Here is a 22,943-nt window from a genome sequence, read left to right on the forward strand (position 1 = left end):
CATAGATAAGAATAAAGACAAATTGGAGTGTGAAGTGAGAAATGCCCCATCAGAATTAAAGGGAAAGCCTCTGGGAGTTCAAGGCAAGGAGGTTCTTCTCCCTTCTGGGGATGGGTGGAGGGGTCAGTTAGGGTCAAGTGCAAGTGGACTTGGACTGGTTCTTTTCTCCCAAGTTCACTTTGGCTTCTTATATCTGGAAGCTGATGAGTGAATAAAATAATTTGGATGTGATGGGAAGAGAGAGCAAGGGACCCCACTGTGAACATCGGGTATGTTCGGGTAGTAATCCTGACTCATCATGGTCTAGAATGTTTTGAATTTGGCATGGTAGCAAGCTCCAGGTGTATTGCTGTGACTCAACTTCTGTGTGTGTGTGTGTGTGTGTGTGTGTGTGTGTGTGTGTGTGTGCGCGCGCGCGCGCCTCTTCACAAAACTCCAAAATCGTTATTTTGAATCATTTTACTTCTTTTGGCAGGAGTGTCCCATTTAATAACTCTTATTGCTATAGTGCATTGGCTTAAAATACCAATGCAATTTAGGACAAATTATAAGGTGGTCATTCCAAATGGCACATAATATTGTTAATATTTATTTTAAAAGATTATCATCAGAATTAACCCAAATTTAAAATCTTAGAGAACGTGTACATCCAGTGCTGCTCTCCTTTGCAGCTTGAGAAGCACTTATCTAATCTAAGTTAGATTGGATCTAATTTGCCTGATTAGACCTAGAGATCTAAACTGATCTTTTCAGTTTGGAGATACCAACTGGAGTCCCACAGAAAGAAAGTGATTTTCTCTGGCTTGTACAGTGCGGTGGTGGTAGGACAAGACCTAGAACCTACATCTTGTGCTCCTAGTCTAGTACTCAGTACACTGCAACTTGCTAATCATGAGACATATTCCTCAACATTGCATTTTATAGACTTTTTTGGATCATTTTGGAAAACCAAATGGACCAATATTATACTGCTATGGGAAAGTATGTTTCGAAACCAGTAATGAACCAATGCTCCTTGGGATGTATTTATATACTTATACCATAAGTGGGGTGAATAACTGTTCCCATTACCCAGGATGGAGAAGTTTCCTGGGGACATGGGATTTTAGGTGCAAACATGGGATGTTTAGTCATTCTACCTGTAAATATATGCACAAATAATGCCTCAAGGCATTGCTTTTGAAGAAGGCACTGTATTAATTTTCTCCATCTGATTTTTTTAAAGTTTGTCTGTTATTTGCAAAACTTAGTTCTAAAACCATATCTACATCTTCCATTGGATGATTACAAACTAGCAAGTGTGTTGCTTGCTTCTGTAGGTAAAAAGTACCGCTATGTTTATGTATTTCCTTACTGCCATCTAGTGGCCAAGTCCAACAGAACCTTGGCAATTAGCACCTTGTGATTTAACGTTTTAATATTCAAGGGCTTTGGCACAAAAGCAAGCCAATTGGTCAAATTACTTTAAGTCAAATGATTATTAGTAACTAGTCAACATTAAGAGCTCTTAAAAGGTATTGCATTAGACATTTTAGATGGCTTGAAAAAGTCGTGTTTTTTTTTTCCACGTAGAGAACACTTTCCTGCAAGATGCCTTTCATATGGCATTTTTGAACCTTTTTTTGAAGTATATTTCACATGGAGGAAAGTGTCCTTTCCCAAGTACATATGCATAAATGTCCATGAAGTGAATACTCTGCCATTCCACCCCTCCTCTGAGCATGGCCACGGGCTTCTGGCACCACCGTTTTACTTGTTTTTGCATTTTCTGTGGATGAAATAATACACAGGTGCTCTGTTGTATGTGCATTTTGATGCTAAAGTAACTCATGTTTCTTTCCAACCTGGACAATAAGGGCACTAACGGACAATTAGAGAAACCAAAAACCTTAGAAGGCTCAAGTACTCTTATCATTTTGATGCTTTTTTCTGTAGACTTCTTTGGGGAGTTGGGAAACAGAAGTGTGTGTGTGTGTGTGTGCATGTGCGCCTATGGGAGGGCGTACACACACGTTCACATAAGGACAGGAATGGGACTGGTTCATGCATGCTGCCTTACAACCTTTTTGCACCTATTTCCTCCACAATGTATTGTAAACATTGTTCCATTGATGAGAGTCATTTGGAACTAAATGGAGATTTGCCTCCTCTGAGAGGACTGAGTCCTGTTTTGTAGCCTCTACAAAGGTGGTGGTTTGACTGTGGGATGGCAATGGGAAGGTTGCGGCAGGAGAGGGGAGAGGAAAGGCCAGTCCTTCTGTGGACCTCTCCCTACTCCTGCTCAGCTGCCTGGACCTGGACAGAGAACCATGCACCACGCAGTAAGTGCGCTTCCTTCTCTCTGCCTTTTCCTACAGCATTGGCATCTTCTATGGTTTTGTGGCAAATCACCAGGTAAGGACCCGGATCAAAAGAAGTCGGAAACTGGCAGACAGCAATTTCAAGGACTTGCGAACTCTCCTGAATGAAACTCCAGAGGTAAAAACTGTCATCTGTGTGTACCACGATGCTTTATATTTTTGGCTTTTTGGAGTTCCTGTATATATTTGGAATCTCATTCAAATCTTCTAGAAACGCAGTGAATCAGCATAGACTGGTGTTATCTTTTAATGTCCTGGATGAATAAATAAAGGCCCAGAAAGTGATTTTTGAGAGTACAAAAGCCGAATTTCAGAATTGGGGTTTTTATTTTATTAAGATATAACATAACATCACAACGTGTATTATAAAAGGACTTAATCATTTTAAGGCTCTCATGATTTTTTTAAAAAAGAAAAGTTTTGGGGTGCCATTGTCCTTTCTTTTTGGCGGTACAGTTAACTTTCCATCACTTGTACAAAGTTACTCTTGCAATGAAACCATCCTGCTTTATAAACACCCATTTGCTAATGTCTGCATTGGTATGTCAGATTTCTTGGGAAGGACACACACACTCTCTGTGTCACATACACACATGCACATATACTCATGGACACACAAATTGTCTTCAGAGAAGGGCAATGGGATGGTTGAAGGGTGGGGATGGGAGAGGAGTTCCCCTTTTTTCCCCAGATGTACTTTTCTGTATTCCAGAAGCATGTTGATGAATTTGCCTATTCAGGACATTATTTTAAAAAGTGTCTGGGCAGGAATCAGCCTAAATTTGTGATGCTCATGGTACCAACATGTTAGAAAGCAGAAAAGCCTCTAAGAACTTGGTTACCTCAAAATGTTCTGATACAGGATAACTTTTGTATATTAAATCTCTTTTGTCCTTGCATTGCCTTTGGACCTTAGAAGGCGAGGTTTCACAGATTGCTCTTTTTCAGCAAATCAAATATATATTGGCCCAGTACAACACTACCAAGGACAAGGCGTTCTTAGATCTGAACAGTGAGTAAAATTTAAAGTTGCTTCACATTTTTTTTGGTTTCTTTGTTTTGATTCATCTCTCATAGAACTTGAACTAAGAAATTACATACGTGAAAGCCGGGGGAAGACAGATGATTCCCTAGCCTTATTGCCAGTGTGCCATTTGTTACTCGGCGATTAGAATCTAGCACTCATGGAGGGCGTCTTTTCCACAGGCAGCGGGACTTTCTGTTTTTTCATTTTACATTCATTGGAAGGCGTTAGCGTTCTTGTAGTCACAAGTGGCCATTCTCCATTTCCTTCATGAGGGAAAGATTATTTTCCTGCCAGGTGCCCTGCACAGACACAGTGAGCTCCTCAGAGAAACCAGTGGCATCAGAAATGGCAGGTGGAGAGGGCTCAACCCTGAAGGCCAAGGTTACTTCTCAACCAGAAGGGTGACATTTGGCACATTTGGTGACATCTGGAGACATTTTTGGTTGTCACAATGAAGTGAAGGTGGGGTAGGGACGCTTCTACCAACATATAGCATGTTGAAGCCAGGGATGCCCCTAAACATCCCATAATGCGCACAACAGCTCCCCTCCCCACCCAGAGTGCAGTCCCAGTGCAAACCCCGGTCTAGCCAAAGAGATCAGAGACACAGGCAGTTACATACTGGCCAAGATGATGACACCACGTTCCTGGTATAAGTGAATACTGGGTCTGTGAGTCTGTAGTGATTAATTTTTCCCTGGGGGACAGTTGGTACGGATACCCGGAAGAGAAATCTCCATACACAAGTCGACCCCTAGACAGGGTCCAGGATGCAGATGGGTTTCGCAGCAGGAGAGGCTGAGGCAGTGTGGAGAGAATGAGGTTGGGGTGGAGAGACGAGCAGAGGCCACCCTCACCATCCCCTGTGCTCATTTGCATGTAGGTATCAATTCAGTGCTAGGAGGCGGAATTCTTGACCGACTGAGACCCAACATCATCCCTGTTCTCGATGAGATTAAGTCCATGGCAACAGGTAAGCAACAGGCGAAAATGACCAAAGAAAGTTTCACCCAGAAGTCCCTGAGCGTGGCAGCCTCACTCACTATTTCCTTGCTCCCTGAGAGCTGGCTTGGGGAGAGCCAGCTTCCATGGCCATGCAGGCAGTTCAGATCAAGACGCTGTGTTACAATAGCTTGGTTGTGTTCTTTATTAAAGCTTCTGCCAAAGCTGTTGCCGTCTGAGATGACAGGGGCAGAATTTGTTAGGGGCCCACCACCTGTTTTTGTAAACAAAGTTTTATTGGAACACAGCCATACGCATTTGTTTAGATATCATCTGTGGCCATTTTCATGCTGTGATGGCCGAGTTGAGTCGTTGGAACACGGTATAGCCCACAAAGCCTAAAATATTTACTATCTGGCCTTCTATAGAAAAAGTTTGTTGACCCCTAATAAAGAAGACAAGTAACCTATAGACATTCAGGTCATCCGAAGGCAATTGATTCATGTTTCCTTCGTGAAAGCGAAGCTTAGAAGCAAGGAGTATATATACGTATCTTAAGCCTCCATGGTCAATGATACAAGTGACAGATGTACCAATTTTAATAAACTGTGTGCTCCACTGTAATGACAAAAGACCTCCCAGGCCCTTCCAGATGTTGAGAGAAACGTCCCTGCTAGGTACGTAACGGAGAGGACAATTACATCTATGTAAAATGTTGATTTTGCCAATATGACTTTTATTTTCATGAACTAGCATTCCTGAGAACATAGTCCTTAAAGAAGAGAATTGCATGGAAATTGGAAAACTATTCCCATTCCTTTTGGCACTCCTTATATAGTTCAACAACTGAGACAAATGTGCGGAAACGAGGACGTGCAGAACAGGCCGGGAGTTGTTGTGATAAGTCCTAACTAATTGAAAGGCCTTTCCTTGTCCTTGACCTTGACCATGCAAAGGGTCCAGCCAACAATAACACTCTCAGCATCGACAACAACATCACGAACGACATCCCCTGCTGTCGATGCCTTAGATTTCTCTAGACATCTGTTCTCTTCATTACCAATCACTTTCTTCCAGGCAAGGAAACTGAGGCCCAGAGCAGGGATATGACCTCAGAGACTGTTGCCTCCTGCCTTCCTGACCTGGCCATTTCCATGTGGCTTCTCCATTCTTTCTTTTCTTCCTTTCGCCTTCCTTCCCTCCATCCCTTTCTTTTCTTCCTTCCCTTCTTCCCTTCTTTCTTCCTTTCTCCTTCCCTCCCTCTCCCACCCCTTTCCTTGCGCACCGGGCCCCTGTTCGTCATTCCAGTCTCACTGCCTGTCTGGAACACTCGTCTCTGATGTCTCTTCCTCTACTTATAAGAACATCAGTTCTGTTGGATTAGGGACCCACCCTTACGACCTTATTTAACCTTAGTTACCTCCCTAAAGGTCACATGAGTGGTTACGGCTTCAACATATGAATGGGGGATTCATACTCAGTTCATAGCAATTGCACAGCTGGGAAGTGGTGGAGTTGAGATTCAGATCCCATTCTAGTGAAAGTCTATGTTACCTGGACCACCCTAGATGGGACTTAGTACCTTGAAAAGTGTGAAGAGGGAGGGTGCTGTGGTGACATCCATGAGGAAGCAACATGTGCACCTTTCGAGGGAGAGTTGGAAATCTGGGATTCAAGTGCTCACATGGCCACAGATGATGCCAGGCATCCCTGCAGCCCAGAAACCTCGTGCATCAGCACGTTCACAATATTGAACAAGATCTTTTTGTTTTTCAAAAGCTTCAAAGCATTTTATGTCTTTATTTTATGTTATGTCTATAACATATTAACTGGGTTGTAACTCTGGGAGTAATTCCAGGGCCACCAAGATCACATATATTATGTGATTATAATGTTGAAGAGATCACATATATTATGTTCCCGTATTGAAGAGATCCAAGATTTCTTCCAGCCGCAAATTGAGTAACGGTGAAGGCTGGGCAAAAGTTTGTGAATGATGCAGTGTGGTTGATGCATACCTTTACATTTTGTCCAATGTCCTCACAATTTTTAACAACTAAATTATAGTACTTTTTAGATAAAAGATAAGTCACAGATTTTCTTTCTCTCTTCCGTGCCTCCTGTGTTATTAAAGTTCCTTTTTTTTTTTTTTTCTTTTCTAAAATTCAGCCTGAATAAGTTAAAATTTAGCCTCTGGTGTTGCCAGAACTTCTTAAAACATGCTTAATAAACTACTCAAGCAATTTTTTTTTTTTTTTTTTTTTTGCTAAAAATACTTTGCAGCCCTATGCGTTTAGTGGGTTTTGGAGAGAGCAGAAACATGCAGTCAGTTCGGTGTGCAAATCATGTTTGGGCTGCAGATCAGGAACTATAAAGGAAACATGCTATGGGCTAGTAAAAGTTAATTCACTGAAATTGAGAATCTGAGATACCTTTTCCACTTACTTCAGATTCATAATATATATGATCCTCGTGGGCTGGGAAGGACCCTCAGAGTTACAACCCAGTTAATGGTTCATAGACATAAAATGCTTTGAAGCTTTTGGAAAACATGTATTTATTACTTCTGAGTCCTCCCTGTGACATGACAGAGTATTATCCATAGCCTAGAATGTCTATGAACAGCACTTAATACACATTTCCTGGGCCATGCCTTTATTTCATATCTGTCATTCTCTGTTGGTGGTGGTGGTGGTTCTAGCCTTAAGATAACTTACATTTTGAAGTCAAGGTGAAAAGGGCTGTGAGGAGCAAACCACAGAACATTAGTGTGAAGTGTGTTTTAGCATGCTGTTTGCATTCTTCTGCGTAGTTCTGCTTGCAGCTGAGTTCTTTTTATTTGGCTGTGGTCAGTATTTACTGAGCTTCTGTGATAAGCCAGATACCAGGGTTCATGCTTCCCCAATAAAACTGGATGATAGGTGGGCGAGATGAAAAACTGATCTCCAGGGTGCTCTTTGATAGTTCTAAATATTATCATCTTAAATATTGTTAAGCTATGATTAGACTGAAATTCAAGAGAAAATACTATTTGAAACAGATTTTAAGCTTTTCTATCCTGGTAAAATGATAGAAATTTGAGGTCAAGGAGGATACAGTGTAATTCTGGCAGCCTCCCCAGATCTCTGGGTACATCCTCAAAGCTAGGTTGCAGTATCTAGTTAGCATGGCGGATGCCATCGCCTAAGAGCTCAGTCCCACAAGCTATTAGGATACAGCCTAGAATCAGACTCTTCTAGTAACCAGGAGGGGACCCAACCCACTCCCTGCTTTATAGATGAGACTGAGGTCCTGAGAAGTGAGTCTGCCAAATGTGCTACAGCAAGGTACAAGCAAAACTGGGGTGCAACCTCGGGCTGCTTTTGGCTAGACTCAACACAAAAACATTTTTTAAATGTGTGTGTGTCTGTGTGTGTGTGTGTCTGTGTGTGTGTGTGTCTGTGTGTGTGTGTCTGTGTGTGTGTATGTGTGTGTGTCTGTGTGTGTGTGTCTGTGTGTGTGTATGTGTGTGTGTGTCTGTGTGTGTGTATGTGTGTGTGTGTGTCTGTGTGTGTGTGTCTGTGTGTGTGTATGTGTGTGTGTGTCTGTGTGTGTGTATGTGTGTGTGTCTGTGTGTGTGTATGTCTGTGTGTGTGTATGTGTGTGTGTGTCTGTGTGTGTGTGTCTGTGTGTGTGTATGTGTGTGTGTGTGTGTCTGTGTGTGTGTGTGTCTGTGTGTGTGTGTGTCTGTGTGTGTGTGTGTGTGTGTGTGTGGTTTGAACCCTCAAGTATTATGTGTTACGTGGCTGCCAGAAAAGGGTGGGGAAGCCAGTTTTTAAGGACATTCATACTTTTCCTTGAAACACCCAATTGCAGCTTGATCCTCCACGCTTTGTTCTGTGAGCCACAGAGCAAAGACCTGCCCAAGAAGATTTATTTGCTTAGAAGAAGAACAATCTCTAATTGAAATTTCATATCTTTTACGGCTGTGGCTTTAAACCACTGTAGGAAAAAGTTATAATTCCCTACCTCCCTAGTTGTGTGTATGCAGCTCCACCATCCAGAGAAATCAGGATAGCACACACTTATTCTGGATTTCTTAGTACAGATGCCTCTCCACGTACACAATGGGGTCACATCCTAATAAACCCAGGGTGAACTAAAAACATCATAAGTTGAAGATGCTTTTAATATACTGTAGAATACGGCTTGTTTGCCCTCTTGATTGTATGGCTGATGGAGCTGTGACTTTCTGCCATTGCAAGAGAGTCACAGCCTGTGACTCTGTGACTCAGTCACAGCCTTCTCCATATCACTAACCTGGGGAAAGTTCAAAATTCAAACTTCGAAGTACGGTTTTAACTGAATGCATATAGCTTTCCACTATGATAAAGCTGAAAAATTATAAATCGAACTATTGTTAGTTGGGGACTATCTGTCTGAGACTGTTTCCTAGGTGGTGGGGCTTCCAAATTTAAACAGACCACTGCCTTTGAGGCATTTTCATCTGATTGATCTAATCCCCTTGTTTCATGATGAATACGGTGGTGTTTCAGAACTTGAAGATGAGGAAATTGACTCAGAGCGGATCAGGAGTCTATTTTTAATCACACAGCAAATAGCAAAGCTGAGATGTGTGCCTAGACCTGCCTGAAACTAAAACCGTGCACTTAACTACTGTGCTAGTTTTGATTTCAACTCTTAGAATAATCAAAGTTAAAGTATGTCTGGGCGTGTAATCCATTTTGATGTGCATTTAAACTGCTGGGATTGGCTTGTTTGGACTGACCTCTCTGAGGCTGGGTGGTGGTGACTTTGCTGGCCACTGCTGGCCAGTTACTGCTGCACTGAGGTGTCCCCTCACACTCCCAGGTTGGTGCTCGCCCCCGGCTTCTTGTTAGAAAGAGACCTCAAGCGGGAGAGTGGAGCTGGTGGGAACAGCTGTTAGAACAGCATGGCAACGCTCCTGTATTCCCCTCCCAGACTGCCCCTCGCAGTGTGTCCTCCTTACTGCTATCTAAAGTCATTTACCAGTCCATCCCAAGTCCCTTTAGACACACTTTTGTAGATGAGAAGGGACTTGCATGTCTGTTCTGAAGCAGGCTGTGTTTCTACAGCAATCAAAGAGACCAAAGAGGCCTTGGAGAACATGAACAGCACGTTGAAGAGCTTGCACCAACAAAGTACCCAGCTTAGCAGCAGTCTGACCAGCGTGAAAACTAGCCTGCGGGGCTCTCTCAATGACCCTCTGTGCTCTGTGCGTCCAACAAGTGAAACCTGCAACAGCATCAGACTGTCTCTAAACCAGCTGAGTAGCAACCCTGAACTCAGGCAGGTGAGCCGCCATGAACATGCCATGGTCAAGGGCAGCATGCTGGGGACTGCAGGGCAGGGCTAAGTGTGGGTGACCTATCCAGTGCACGGTGGCCTGACTTGAAGAACATTTAGTCCCTGTCCTCTGTCAGCCTTCCTGGGTCATTTGATCACCATATTGGAATGACCACAGCAGGAGCAAAGGGGTAAAAGGGAACCCCTTTGTGGGAGTTCTGTGCCATTGAATGAAACATATCAGAATTAATTTAGCTTTACAAAGAAAAAAGGAAACAGGATATATTCATGTAGGCCTTTAAGAATTAAAAAAAATATTTTAAATGATGTGCCTAGTCTCTTAACCATGTATACTAAAATAGAAGAAAATACCCCCATTTTCCCAAAGAAAAGATTTTTTAAAAACTATTTGGAACAACTTGAATATATAAAGTTCTGAGATGTTGATAAAATGACCGTGTCTGTTAATGATGTCTGACTTATTTAGTTAGATAGCCATCTCACTGTTTTTTTTGAGATGAAGTCTCACTCTGTTGCCCAGGCTGGAGTGCAGTGGCATGCTCAGCTCATTGCAACCTCCAGCCTCTCGAGTTCAAGCAATTCTCTTGCCTCAGCCACTCCTGAGTAGCTGAGATTACAGGCACCCATCACCATACCTGGCTAATTTTCACATTTTTAGTAGAGATGGGGTTTTGCCATGTTGGCCAGGCTGGTCTCGAACTCCTGGCCTCAAGTGATCTGCCCGCCCCAGCTCCCCAAAGTGCTGGGATTACAGGTATGAGCCACCGTGCATGGCTACCTCACATTTTATATAAAGTAACATTTTATTATAGATATACTGTTTCTCACTTTTACATTTCATTCCATTTTTTTTTTCAAACATTTCACATGCAACATCTGTGTCTGAATATCACTGTAATCTTTTTGATTGAAGAGTTTTTTAGAGCTTAGTTGCATCTGAGTTGTTTGAGATAGATCCTTTTGGGGAGCACTTTTTATTTATAATGTTCTATCAAACATGTGGAAAACTTGCAAGATGAGTGCATGGATCCCTGTTCACACCCTCTGGCCACATTCTTCAAGGATCACCATTTTGCTCCATTTGCTTTATCATAGCTTATCAGTTTATCTGTCTGTTCGTATCATTTAATATGCATAAAATACTGTGCATTTTGTTCTTTTCTCAAATGGCAAGTTGTGAATAAGTTGCAGACATCATGCCTTTTTACCCCCAAATATTTCAGTGACCTTCCTACCTTTACATAATCATTATGTAATGATCAAAATTAGGGTATATAACATTGACCTGACACTAACATTTAACCAACAGCGTCCACTCAAATGTTGATCTTTCCAAAAATGCCTTTTATAACTGTCTTCTCTTTTCCCAGTCCCGGGTCCAGCCCAGGATCAAACATTGTCATTTATTGTCATGTCTCTATTCATTCACATTAATCTGGAACAGTTTCTGAGTGTGTCTTTTCTTTTGTGACATAGACATTTTTGAACAGGCCATTTATTTTGTAGAATGATCTTCAGTAAGGGATTAAAGTTACTCATATTTTTCAGGGAAATATTATAGTAGTGACATTAGGTTCTTGGATATCATGTCAGAGGCATATGAAATTTGTTCCAGTATTGGTAAGAGTTAGAGCACTTCAAATCCACGTATAATGCTATAAGTGGAAAAACGATTCCAGATTACTCACCAGTGTAAACACTGACTACGTTGATTTTAAAAGTGACTTTAAAAAGGTTTTTACACTTTTATTGAACTGCCTTTAGTATTTGAAATTGTAAGGTCCTATATATTACATCTGTGTTAAATTTCTTTGCCTTTTATTTTTTTTATTTTTGAGACACTCTCATTTTGTTACCTAGGCTGGAGTGCAGTGGCACAATCTTGGCTCACTGCAACCTCCACCTCCTGGATTCAAGTGATTCTTCTGCCTCAGCCTCCCAAGTAGCTGGGACTACAGGCACATGCCACTATGCATGGCTAAGTTTTGTATTTTTTAGTAGAGACAGGGTTTCACCATATTGCCCAGGCTGGTCTCAAACTCCTGACCTCGTGATCCACCCGCCTAGGCCTCCCAAAGTGCTGGGATTACAGGCATAAGCCACCATACCCAGCTTCTTTGCCTCATTTTTTTAGCTGATGATAGCAAGAGACCTCCAGACATCAAAAAAGTAGTGCTTGCCAAGGAGGGTCTGAGCTGTGTTTTTGCCAAATAATAGAGTATTATTTTTAAGAATTAAAAAATGTTTTAAATGATACGCCTAGTCTATTAACCATGTACACTGAAATAGAAGAAAATTAAAGGCACCCACCACCACACGTGGCTAATAATAGAGTATTATTTGGGAAAAATAAATATAAACTGTGACTGTACCCTATAGTATAGACGCTTTGGGACTTGGATATACGATGACTTCTTTCGTCATGAGGAATTGTTTTGAAGGTAACAACCTCATCTTATATTTTCTTTCATAAATTTTCAGCTTCCTCTTGTGGATGCAGAACTTAACAATGTGAATAACGTTCTTAGAACAGATTTGGATGGCCTGGTCCAACAGGTATGTTATTTGGAATAAATACAATCACTGGTTTTATATCCTTTTAAAGGGTGGACTAGTACTGAAGAAAATAGGAAACAGCAAAAAAGCAGTGAAATTCTAGAGAAGGGTTGGTAATAAGAATGATAGTTAGACCTTCCAGGCAACTGTGTTTATCATTCCAGTTCCCAGAATTTTTGTTAAGCACCTATTATGTTTAAAGTGCCACGCTAAGACCAGGAGAGATCAAGAAGAAGATGACCTCTGCTTTCCTAAGCTTCAGAATGTAGTGGGTGTGATGCTGAACCCCACGCTGATTCTAATATGAAATGCTGTCCCCCTCTGCCAGTGGGTCAGCTATGCTGGTTTTCTTCTCATTCTTTCCCACTTTCACGCATTTGCACATGCTCTCTCCTCTGCTCGGCACTCTCTTCTTTCCTCCCTCCTAGTAGCCTAGCTACTTCCTTTCGTGTGTTTTGTTTTGAGAGGGAATCTCACTCTGTTGCAATCTCAGCTCACTGCAACCTCTGCCTCCTGGGTTCAAGTGATTCTCCTGCCTCAGCCTCTCAAGTAGCTGGGATTACAGGTGTGCACCATCATGCCTGGCTAAGTTTTGTATTTTCAGTGGAGACAGGGTTTCACCATGTTGGCTAGGCTGGTCTTGAACTCCTGACCTCAAGTGATCTGCCCACCTTGGCCTTTTAAAGTGCTGAAATTACAGGCATGAGCCACTGCACCTGGCTGCTACTTAGTTTTTTAAGCTTCATATATCACCTCCTTCTCCTTTTTTTTTTTTTTTGACAGAGTCTTGCTCTGTTGCCTCGGCTGGAGTGCAGTGGCACGATCTTGGCTCACTGCAACCTCTGCCTCCTGGGTTCAAGCGATTCTCATGCCTCAGCCTCCCAAGTAGCTAGGATTACAGGCGACCGCCACCACATTGAGCTAATTTTTGTATTTTTAGTAGAGGTGGGGTTTCGCCGTGTTGGCCAGGCTGGTCTCAAACTCCTGATCTCAGGTGATCCACCCACCTCAGCCTCCCTAAGTGCTGGGATGACAGGCGTGAGCCACTGCACCCGGTCCATCTGTCACCTTCTAAATAGGGCTTTCCTGGGGTTCTTGACTAGGTCAAACCCTTTTTAATACATTTTTACAGCATTGGAAATATTCTCTGTTAAGGTCCTCATAACTGTAATTATTTCTTCAGTATCTCCTTTCCCACCACTGGACTGTAAACCCCCCAAAAGGCAGGGACAACGTTGGTCTGGAATACCCTGACTTCCCCAGTAGCTTACCAAATGTTGCTGTTTATTCAACCAATAGATACTGAGTATGCAATAAATATTTCTTTATAGCTTATGATTCAGTAGAGTGCCAGGGTCTATGGGAAAAGGAGAGAATCATTTTATTTTTGACTCTGTCTTTTAGCATGGAGGTAAACAATCTCAAATCTCTATTAACCCATTTATGCCTAGTGTTCCATTATTGGAACGCTAAGCCGTGGGAGTTATTGATATCCTACTGCCCAACATCATCGTCAGGTTCTGATTTTTCCCAAAAAATTTTCAACTTCAGCATAAATGGGTAAGACACTTATCCACTCCTTGTGTTTACTAGACACTTACTTACTGACAAAGTAAGTGGCTCCATAAACAAGTTATTCAAAATTTCTTGGTCTGGCGTGACTTCATTTGTTCAATGAAGGCATTGAACCAGGAAATCTGTAAGACACCTTCCAGCTGCGAAATCCCCCATGACATCTGCAAGTCCAGACACAGATGAATGTCAAGGAGGCAGGAACACAGAAAACCAACACAAGCCTTGGAGGAGACTAGGCTAAGGCGGAAACTGGCTGGTGCCATAAATCTTATGAAGGTTGAAAGTGCTTTACTTTTCCCTGGCAGACGGCTAAGTACACCAGCAGACAGTGAAGAAACACCCACTAAACCTCTTCCAGAGGGAAGGCTAGAGGTTTAGTTGAATTCTTCGGAAATAATGGCATTTCCCTCTCATAAGTTTAGCCCCAAAGCCCTATTGCTTGTCACAGTTGTTTTCTGTTTTTGTTTTATCCTCACCACAATTTGTATCCACTGTAAACTGTGTTTTGGGACATAATTTTTTTTTCTGTTTGACTATATCTCTAATTATTATTATTATTTTTTGAGATGGAGTTTCACTCTTGTTGCCCAGTGCAATGGTGCGACCTCATGGCAACCTCTGCCTCCTGGGTTCAAGTGATTCTCTTGCCTCAGCCTCCCGAGTAGCTGATATTACAGACATGCATCACTGGCCAATTTTTGTATTTTTTAGTAGAGACAGGGTTTCTCTGTGTTGGTCAGGCTGGTCTTGAACTCACAACGCAGGTGATCCGCCCACCTTGGCCTCCCAATGTGCTGGGATAACAGGCGTGAGCCACTGTGCCCGGCCTCTAATTTTATATTTAATTAGAAACGAAGATTCTGTTTTTAGAAATTCACTTTCTGTCTGCATGTGGCATATTGTACTGATCAGGATCTCGTAACCTCAGCACTGCTGACACCTTACATGCCTCTTAGTGGTGGGGGCTCTCCTGTGCGTGGTAGGGTATTCGTTAGCATCCTCGTTCTCCACCCACACAGCGCCAGCAGCACCCCACAACTGTGATAACCGAAATGTGTTTAGACTTCGCTAAACATACCCCAGTTGAGAACAACATTTCTCCCAGTTGAGAACCACTGGTACAGATGTATGTACCCATCATAGTTCCCAGGCTCTGTGTAAATATGCTGACTTTAAAATTATGGGGCCGCTCTATGTGAATAACTTCTAACCTGATCTTTAATATAATTTAAAGATAATGCTCTCTAAAGGGGATTCTTTTAGGCTCTTGGTGGCCATATAATGATCATTTCAGCCTTATGATGAATGTTGCATTTTGATTTCACTTCTCTACCCATACCAAGTTGCAAAATGAGTGACTAGTCAACTAGTCTTCAACGTTCTGTGTACATCCATTTATTTTGAAATCTTTTTCAGGGCTATCAATCCCTTAATGATATACCTGGCAGAGTACAAAGCCAAACCACGTCTGTCGTAGCAGGTGAGATTCATAGTTTGAGGTGATTTTGTGTCTCTCTGATTGGAAGGTCAGTGTGGAGAAATGTATTACCAAGTATTGCATTGTTCTTTTCCTCTTAAAAAAGAAACAGTTTCTCATTAAAACCATCAAAACTAAATGAATATCAGAGCTTTAGAATCACGTCACTTCATTCAGTGACATTAATTTAAAAACAAGAACAAACCTGTTACTGAACACTGATGATCATCACCCAGCCCCGCCGGCAGCTGCCACGTGGCTGAGGGCCACGGCGTGCTCCAGGTCCCCAGAGTGTGTGCCTTCAGATCCTATGGCAGCCAGTTTAGAAACTCATTCTGATTTTTACTGAAGAAAAAACTGTAGATTATTGTATTTTCTAGACAAACAAAATCAAACTTTGTAAAGGAATACTGTGCAAAAAGACTTATTTTGTCTATTGGGAAGATTTTAATCTGTCTACTGATGCTGATGTAATAGTATTTTAGGCTTCTAAGGTTGCTTACAATTTTGGAGAGACAGAATCAATTTGGAGAGGATTCTGCTCAGATCACTGAATCATGCTGCATTCAGGTTATGGAGTTTGGGGTGAACATACAGTGGGAGAGAATACAGTGGAAGCAGTTCTTTGTGCAAGGATGGAGACAACCTGGGTTATTTGCTTGGAGAATAAATCTCTGGGCTGGGCGCGGTCTCTCACGCCTGTAATCCCAGCACTTTGGGAGGCCAAGTCAGGTAGGTCACTTGATGTCAGGAGTTCCAACCAGCCTGGCCAACATGGCGAAACCCTGTCTTTACTAAAAATACAAAAATTAGCCTGGTGTGGTGGCACATGCCTGTAACCCCAGCTGCTTGGGAGGCTGAGGCAGAGAACTGCTTGAATCCGGGAGGTGGAGGTTGCAGTGAGCAGAGATCGTGGCACTGAACTGCACTCCAGCCTGGGTGACAGAGCCACACTCCCTCTCAAAAAAAAAAAAAAAAAAGAGAGAGAAAGAAAGAAAAGAAAAGAAACAGGAAACCTCTGAAGCTGTGTAAGGCTATCATTTATTTATTTGTCAAAATCATTTTAATGCTGCTTTTTATCTGGTAAGTGGCTTTAAAATATTATGTTAGAGATATTTGATTATTTTTCCCTAATGGTGTTTTTTGACCTATGAAGAGTCTGAGTAGAACAAGTGTTTTATTCTGCTACATATCTCTTTAGATGTTTTGTGGATTTCCTTTTGTATAATATAAGAGTCCACTTAAAAATATTAAGATACTAAGGACAGGGTTCGAACTTTCATGTGCTAATGTCTGTAGGCTGATGCATGCTATACATCTGACAGCCACCTGCTCACTAATGTCTGTGTTTAATTTTTGATTTCCCCTTTCTGGACCTCTGCTGCCCATACGTGCAGCCCTTCCTTGTAAGTCTGATGCAGCAAAGTGTGCTGCATGTGTGAGTGTGGCCCATGGTGCATGGTGTCGTGCTTGAGCACAAGCCAGCATTTTCCTAGGACCGGGCCAGTGCCGCTCTGTCAGCCTGGATAGCAGGAGTTTAGTTTCATGTCCTTAGCTCTTGTATTTAGGTTGTCTCATTCCAACCTCAAAAAATTATTTAGTGCTGACTGTGTACCAGGCTCTGCGAGGGACTGGGCTATTATATGCATAAGGTGTGAGTTCTGCCTGTCCTTTAGCCAGCCATGTGCACACAAGCCCATTGTCACACCCTGGCACCTTGATCAGGTATGTGCCAGGGAAACGAGGTGAGGAGATGGTAGTGGGAGGCTGTCTGGAAAAAGGGACATGGAGAGAGGCTTGAAGAGGGTAGATGCCGAGGGAGGGCACCAGCCACATAGAGTCGCCAGAGCAGCAAGGTCTCAGAGTCATGTCATGTGTGAGGGCAAGTCAGGCTGAGAAGCAGGCCGGGGCTATATGAGCTACTCCTAGAAGATGGGAAGGCTACATTCCTGATCTCTCAAAATCTCAGAAGTAACCAAGAAACCCACTGAGTCATTTCGGCCAAGGATCCTCAGGTGTTTTCACAAGAGCCATTTGGAGAAGGCAGTGAGCCGCCCTGGAGTAACAGTCCTTTCTTGACGAGTCAATCCAAACACCTGACACTCTGTTGCTCCCTTCTATGTCTTTGATCTCTAGATGTCACAGCTATGTGAAAAACAAACTTTCAGGAGTTTCCAGGGCCCAGTGTGGTGGCTCACTCCTATAATCCTAGCACTTTGGAATGCTGAGGCAGGAGGATCACTTGAGCCCAGGAGCTCAAGACCAGCCTGGGCAACGTGGTAATATTCCATCTCCCCATCTCTACAAAAAATAAAATCATAAAACATTAGCTAAGCATGGTGGTACACACCTGTAGATCCAGCTACTTGGGAGGCTGAGGTGGGAGGATCACTGAGCCCAGGAGGTTGAGGCTGCAGTGAGCCATGATTGTGCCACTGCACTCCAGCCTGAGCAATACAGTGAGATCCTGTCTCAAAAACAAAACAAAAAAAAGTTTCCTGACATTTTTATGTGATTACATTTTGGACCAAGCTACCATCTCTACCCTCTACCTGAAGTTCACTGGGAGCATCAGGATAATATTTCAAGAACTGCTAATCTTGCCTCTGCTGCTGCAAAGAGATTTCCCTCTCTTGGAGGATCAGTGGGCTTTTAACTGATTAGTGTGTTCTTAGTATGTGTGTATCAAGAATCACTTGGATAAAGCCAGCTTCAGAACTCGTGTGAGCACTGGTTCAGGTGAAATCCTGCACCCCAGGTCAGTTTGATTTTTAGGACCTGTTGTAATGGACAGTTTCCAGAGAACTGGTTTTCTTTGAACTTAACTCCTGTCTGAGAAATTAGGACTAATAGCAAAAGAAACTGTTTGGCCACAGAGACTACTATTGATTTTTACATAGAAAAGACACAGTTGTACTTCCTAAGAAGTCTCAATTTGTATCTGTTCAGGTAGAATGTTAACAAAAATATCACCCAGATTCACTTGGGTTTTTTGTTTGTTTGTTTTATTTTTTAATGGGACTGGAGAATTACTCTGTTCCTGAATTATTTTTGTTTTGTTTTGTTTTTGAGAGGGAGTGTTGCCCAGGCTAAAGTACAATGGCATGAGCGGAGGAGCTCACAGCAACCTCCGCCTCCTGGGTTGATGCGGTTCTCATGCCTCAGCCTCCTGAGTAGCTGGAGTTACAGCCTTGCACCACCACACCTGACTAATTTTTGTATTGTTAGAAGAGATAGGGTTTTGCCATATTGGTCAGGCTGGTCTTGAACTTCTGACCTCAGGTGATCCTCCCACTTTGGACTCCCGAAGTGCTGGGATTACAGATATGCGCCATTGTGCCCAGCCCCAAATATCATTTCTTAAATAGAGGAATTATTATTATTATTTGTTTTCCCAAAAGCATGTAACAGGGGCTTTAGAGTCAGAGACACCTGAGTTTCAATCCCATTACCAGAGCCTTTTTAAAAAGACCCATGGGCAATTAATTGAATCTCTGTGAGCCTCGGCGTCACTGTTAGTAAAATGAGGAATGAGACTGTCTACCTCAGTAGAATAAATGAGTTACCGTCTATAAAAGTGCCTGGCACATAGTCTGAACACCATACATTTTAATCACTTGATCTACTTTAAATAAAGTAGGGAGAAGAAGGAAACTGGCTTGACTTCAGCACCATCTCATTAAAGTCAGCGCTCACAGCTTGCTGTTTTGTTAAGTAATTGCTTTTCCGTGGTCTTGGCTATGTTTGTGCTTGTTGTAAAATCTTACCATATTTTAAACACATACATAACATGGGAAAAATTAAAAGTGGTTCAGGCTTTTCTGCTTGGTTCCAAAACAAAGTTTCCATTTCCTTCATGTTTGCAAATGCATAACAAAGGTATCTTTGTTTTCAGGTATCAAAAGGGTCTTGAATTCCGTTGGTTCAGATATCAACAATGTAACTCAGCGTCTTCCTATTCAGTATATACTCTCAGAATTCTCTGGTTACCTTAATAACACCGAAAGTTACATGCAAAGACATTTACCCACATTGGAAGAGTATGATTCATACTGGTGAGTGTCTCCTTGGAGCTGGTGAACTACGAGAGTGAACTCTATAGAGAACGAGATAAAAATCTGACATTAGCATCAAGATAATCTTATGAGAGCAAATTGTACAAGAGGCCATGACCTGATATGTGTTAACCCCAGTTTATGTTCATTTAAAAAGTTGAAGTGCTTGCTCAGACCAGACAGCACATCTACTAAAATCGGAACAATACAGAGAAGGTTAGCATGACTCCTGTGTACAGATGATATAAAAATTTGTAAAGCATTCCACCTTCTTTTTGAGTTGAAGACTGGACCTTCATGAGCCAAATATTTGATAATTTCTAACTTGGATGTCATTAGTGGTTTCTAGAATATTAGGTATAATTATCAAACCAGACATGTAATGAGATTTTAAAGCTTAAAAGTAATCAAGAAGGACATTTGGAAAATATTCTTTTCACATTGGTTTATAAAATAAATATGCAGAGGTTGGTTCTTACCAACCAACCAAAAGGAGCATCCTTTTCTCAGCCGTTCCTTGAAACCAGTGAATTGCTCCCAGAGCTTAGGTGAGTGGCTGTGGTGCCCACTGGTTGTTCCATTCGAAAATATGAGTGGTGGGGTGTGGCCCTGGGTGAGGGTGGTGGACATCCCAGCCAGAGCCCTGGGGAGGGAGGGACTTGGAGAAATTTAGAGGCTTATCTGTTATGTAAGATGCACTTCTCTCTCTCAAGAGCTCAGCCCCATGACCTGTCACTAAACCCTTCATAACTCCCAAGCCCATGGGGAGTCCAGAGACTTGTTCTCATGTGGACTATTTCTTATACAAGACCACAAGATAAGTAAGATAATGGCAATTGCTACCATTTAAGGGACAGTTGCAGTGTTAAGTTTCAGTGTGCCCACCAAGCAAGTTCTGCACATTTCTTTTCATGCTCACAAAATTCCCCTGGGTTGTGTTCCATTTATAACCCTATTTTATAGACAAGGAGAAGGGCTCAGGGAAGTAGAGAGACTTCCTTAAGGCCAGGTAGCATATGGCAGAGGTGGGTTTTGAAGCTCCATCTATCTCTGCTTTTTGTCATTGCCCCACAAACAACAAGCTCGAGGGGGCACCTGCCATGATTCCGTTGTGGGACTAGGCCACCCCAGCAAGTCTCAGGAGACAAACAGAAGGCGGGCCCTTTCTCAGTGAGCTTACAATCTCATTAGGCATCAGAGCTTCACAAACGGGAAGAAAATGTACCATTACCTGTCTACCTGACTGCCATCCATCTCCCTTCCTTTTCCCCCTGCCCTGACCCATGAGCTTATCTTACAAAGAAACTGAACTAAGCAGATGGTTCTTTAACTCTCAAAGTTTTCTGAGGCCAGACTCCATGGCTTATTTAATTTTGTGCCCTCAGTGTCTGGAACAAACCTCGCCAGAATGGCTGCCTGTGGCTATTACTATAATTACTGAGATTGCTCTTAATTGAATGAAAAGCTTCAGTGGCAACTTTTGTCAAGAGGCATCAAGCAGAAGTAAATTCTTGGTTTTTTAGTGTCTTAAATGTTGGGATGCATTGCCACCCTTGAATGCCTCTCGCTGCTGGGAAAGGTTGTTGTACCTTCCGGGAATGCCAGTACGACCTAATCGAGGATCCATTATCCTAAGATGTTTCGCAGGACCATTATGAAATTGAGATTTGCATTCTGCAGGCATTTGATTTAGGATGCTCATAAAATTCTAAACACCCCATGCATCTGCCACGTAATCTGGTTCAGTAAAGAACACAGTGGCCCCAAAGATTTCTGCAACCACACAATATTTTGGAAAAAGTCCAGGGAAAATGGTCCAGTATTTCTTTATCTGTAGTCGAATAATGAGCTAGCCATATGCCATCAAGATTATAAAAGGCACTTAGAACATCAGAAACCTTAAAAGATCGTGAAAATCTTAAGCATGTTTTCATCAGTAGCCCCGGAGAAGCTCAGTGAGCCGTGCTTATGAACCCTGTGTGACACCTGTAGGAGTCAAGGCAAAGGAAGGAAGCAGAACAATGATCATGACCACCCAGAACAATGCAAACCTAGAATCAAAATAAACATTTCTTGGCTGGTTGAATTGGAGGACTAGGGGTGGGAGGGGATCTTTTCACCCAACGTTATTGCCCTCGGAGGAATTGATAGGAGACTCTGATTTTAGAAGGTCAAGAATACCATCAGCTCCAGCCTTAGTCCAGCAGCTTTTGTGTTAGAGTGGCGTCCCCTGTGTCATGTCTGCTAACATTCTGCTTGCCTCTCCAGGTGGCTGGGCGGTCTGGTCATCTGCTCTCTGCTGACCCTCATCGTGATTTTTTACTACCTGGGCTTACTGTGTGGCGTGTGCGGCTATGACAGGCATGCCACCCCAACCACCCGAGGCTGTGTCTCCAACACTGGGGGCGTCTTCCTCATGGTGTGAGTGCCTGCTCCTCTCTGTCACGTGGGGGTGGGAATGCAGGAGAAAGACTGGGTGCCGACTCTGGTGTTACATGAACTGGGTGCCCTCTAGGCCACTTGCGTGGGATTCCAGCTCCTAGGTCTCGTAGAGGAAAGATCTTGCTGTGATTGGACCTTCCTTGAGTTGGGTATTTTCATCAAGCATAAAAAGTAAAAAAATAAAAATAAAAATATTAAATTAATTGCATTTTGATAGACCAGTTTCAGCAAACTATTTGTATATGGCAGGCTCCTTTTAAAAGCAGCTAGGTGGCCAGGCACAGTAGCTCATGCCTGTAATCCCAGCACTTTGGGAGGCTGAGATGGGTAGATCACGAGGTCAGGAGTTCAAAACCAACCTGGCCAAGATGGTGAAACCCTGTCTCTACTAAAAATACAAACATTAGCCGGGCATGGTGGCAGGCACCTGTAATCCTAGCTACTCGGGAGACTGGGGTGGAAAATTGTTTGAACCCAGAAGGTGGAGGCTGCAGTGAACCGAGATTGCGCCATTGCACTCCAGCCTGGGTGACAGTGTGAGAGTCCGTCTCCAAAAAAAAAAAAAGGCAGCTAGGCTTGCTTTCTTGATTTCTATTGTTCCTTCTTTTTATTCATTCACTCATTCACTTACCAGAGGTGAGCCAACCTCCCGTGGGACATCAGTATTGCTACCTTGAAATTCTAGAAACTTGATTTAGAATAAAGGCAAGCCAGAACCCTTAGAATTTAGACAAGTAGCCTAGGTTAGGCATGAGGACAGGTGTGAGGTAGCAGGGAGAGGTAAGCGTGTGGCCAAAGACTGGAGCAACTGTTCCTGCTTTAAAGACGTTCACCTCCAAGTTCCTGTGTTTGCAAAAACCTTGACTCTGTGGGTATGAGAGAGCATTGCAGGCATGAGCCAGGAGCCGGAGCCAGAGCCGGAAATGTCAGCTAGGATGTAGTGTACTGGCTTTGAATGCTCCGCAGAGAGGAAGCTGTGTGGGTTGTAAGTCAATATTCCCTTTTTAATAAGATCATGAAGAATCAGCAGTAGGGAGTGTGATGGGGCTCAAGGGCGGTGGTTAAGGTTTGAAACAATTCCTTTGGTGAGTGAAGAACCAAAACCTGAGCCATGTTCTCTCGTTTATCCACAGAAGTCACTAGCGTGGGGCTGCGAGTGAGCGGGCTGGAGAGCAGATGGT

The 22,943-nt window shown here is 42.8% G+C and overlaps 1 protein-coding gene and 1 non-coding gene across 27 annotated transcripts in view; both read left to right on the top strand.

Annotated features, from left to right (window-relative positions):
• Positions 1–22,943, top strand: part of PROM1 (prominin 1) — a 153,367-nt gene that overhangs the window by 92,732 nt on the left and 37,692 nt on the right. For all 26 annotated transcript variants that reach the window (XR_013533183.1, XR_013533182.1, XM_078367477.1 and 23 more), the window contains 8 exons: positions 2,358–2,478; positions 3,309–3,372; positions 4,271–4,360; positions 9,426–9,643; positions 12,139–12,213; positions 15,205–15,268; positions 19,161–19,320; positions 21,589–21,741. Coding sequence is in view for 24 of the 26 variants with exons in the window: in XM_078367477.1 (XP_078223603.1) it covers positions 2,358–2,478; positions 3,309–3,372; positions 4,271–4,360; positions 9,426–9,643; positions 12,139–12,213; positions 15,205–15,268; positions 19,161–19,320; positions 21,589–21,741 (945 nt within the window). In the remaining 2 variants the exon portion in view is untranslated. The remainder of the gene's footprint in view (positions 1–2,357; positions 2,479–3,308; positions 3,373–4,270; positions 4,361–9,425; positions 9,644–12,138; positions 12,214–15,204; positions 15,269–19,160; positions 19,321–21,588; positions 21,742–22,943) is intronic.
• Positions 19,483–19,594, top strand: LOC118152537 (U6 spliceosomal RNA). The gene has a single exon (XR_004741293.1). It is a non-coding gene; the product is annotated as a U6 spliceosomal RNA (small nuclear RNA).

The sequence above is a fragment of the Callithrix jacchus genome, chromosome 3 (genome assembly GCF_049354715.1).
Source record: "Callithrix jacchus isolate 240 chromosome 3, calJac240_pri, whole genome shotgun sequence".
Taxonomy (NCBI): domain Eukaryota; kingdom Metazoa; phylum Chordata; class Mammalia; order Primates; family Cebidae; genus Callithrix; species Callithrix jacchus.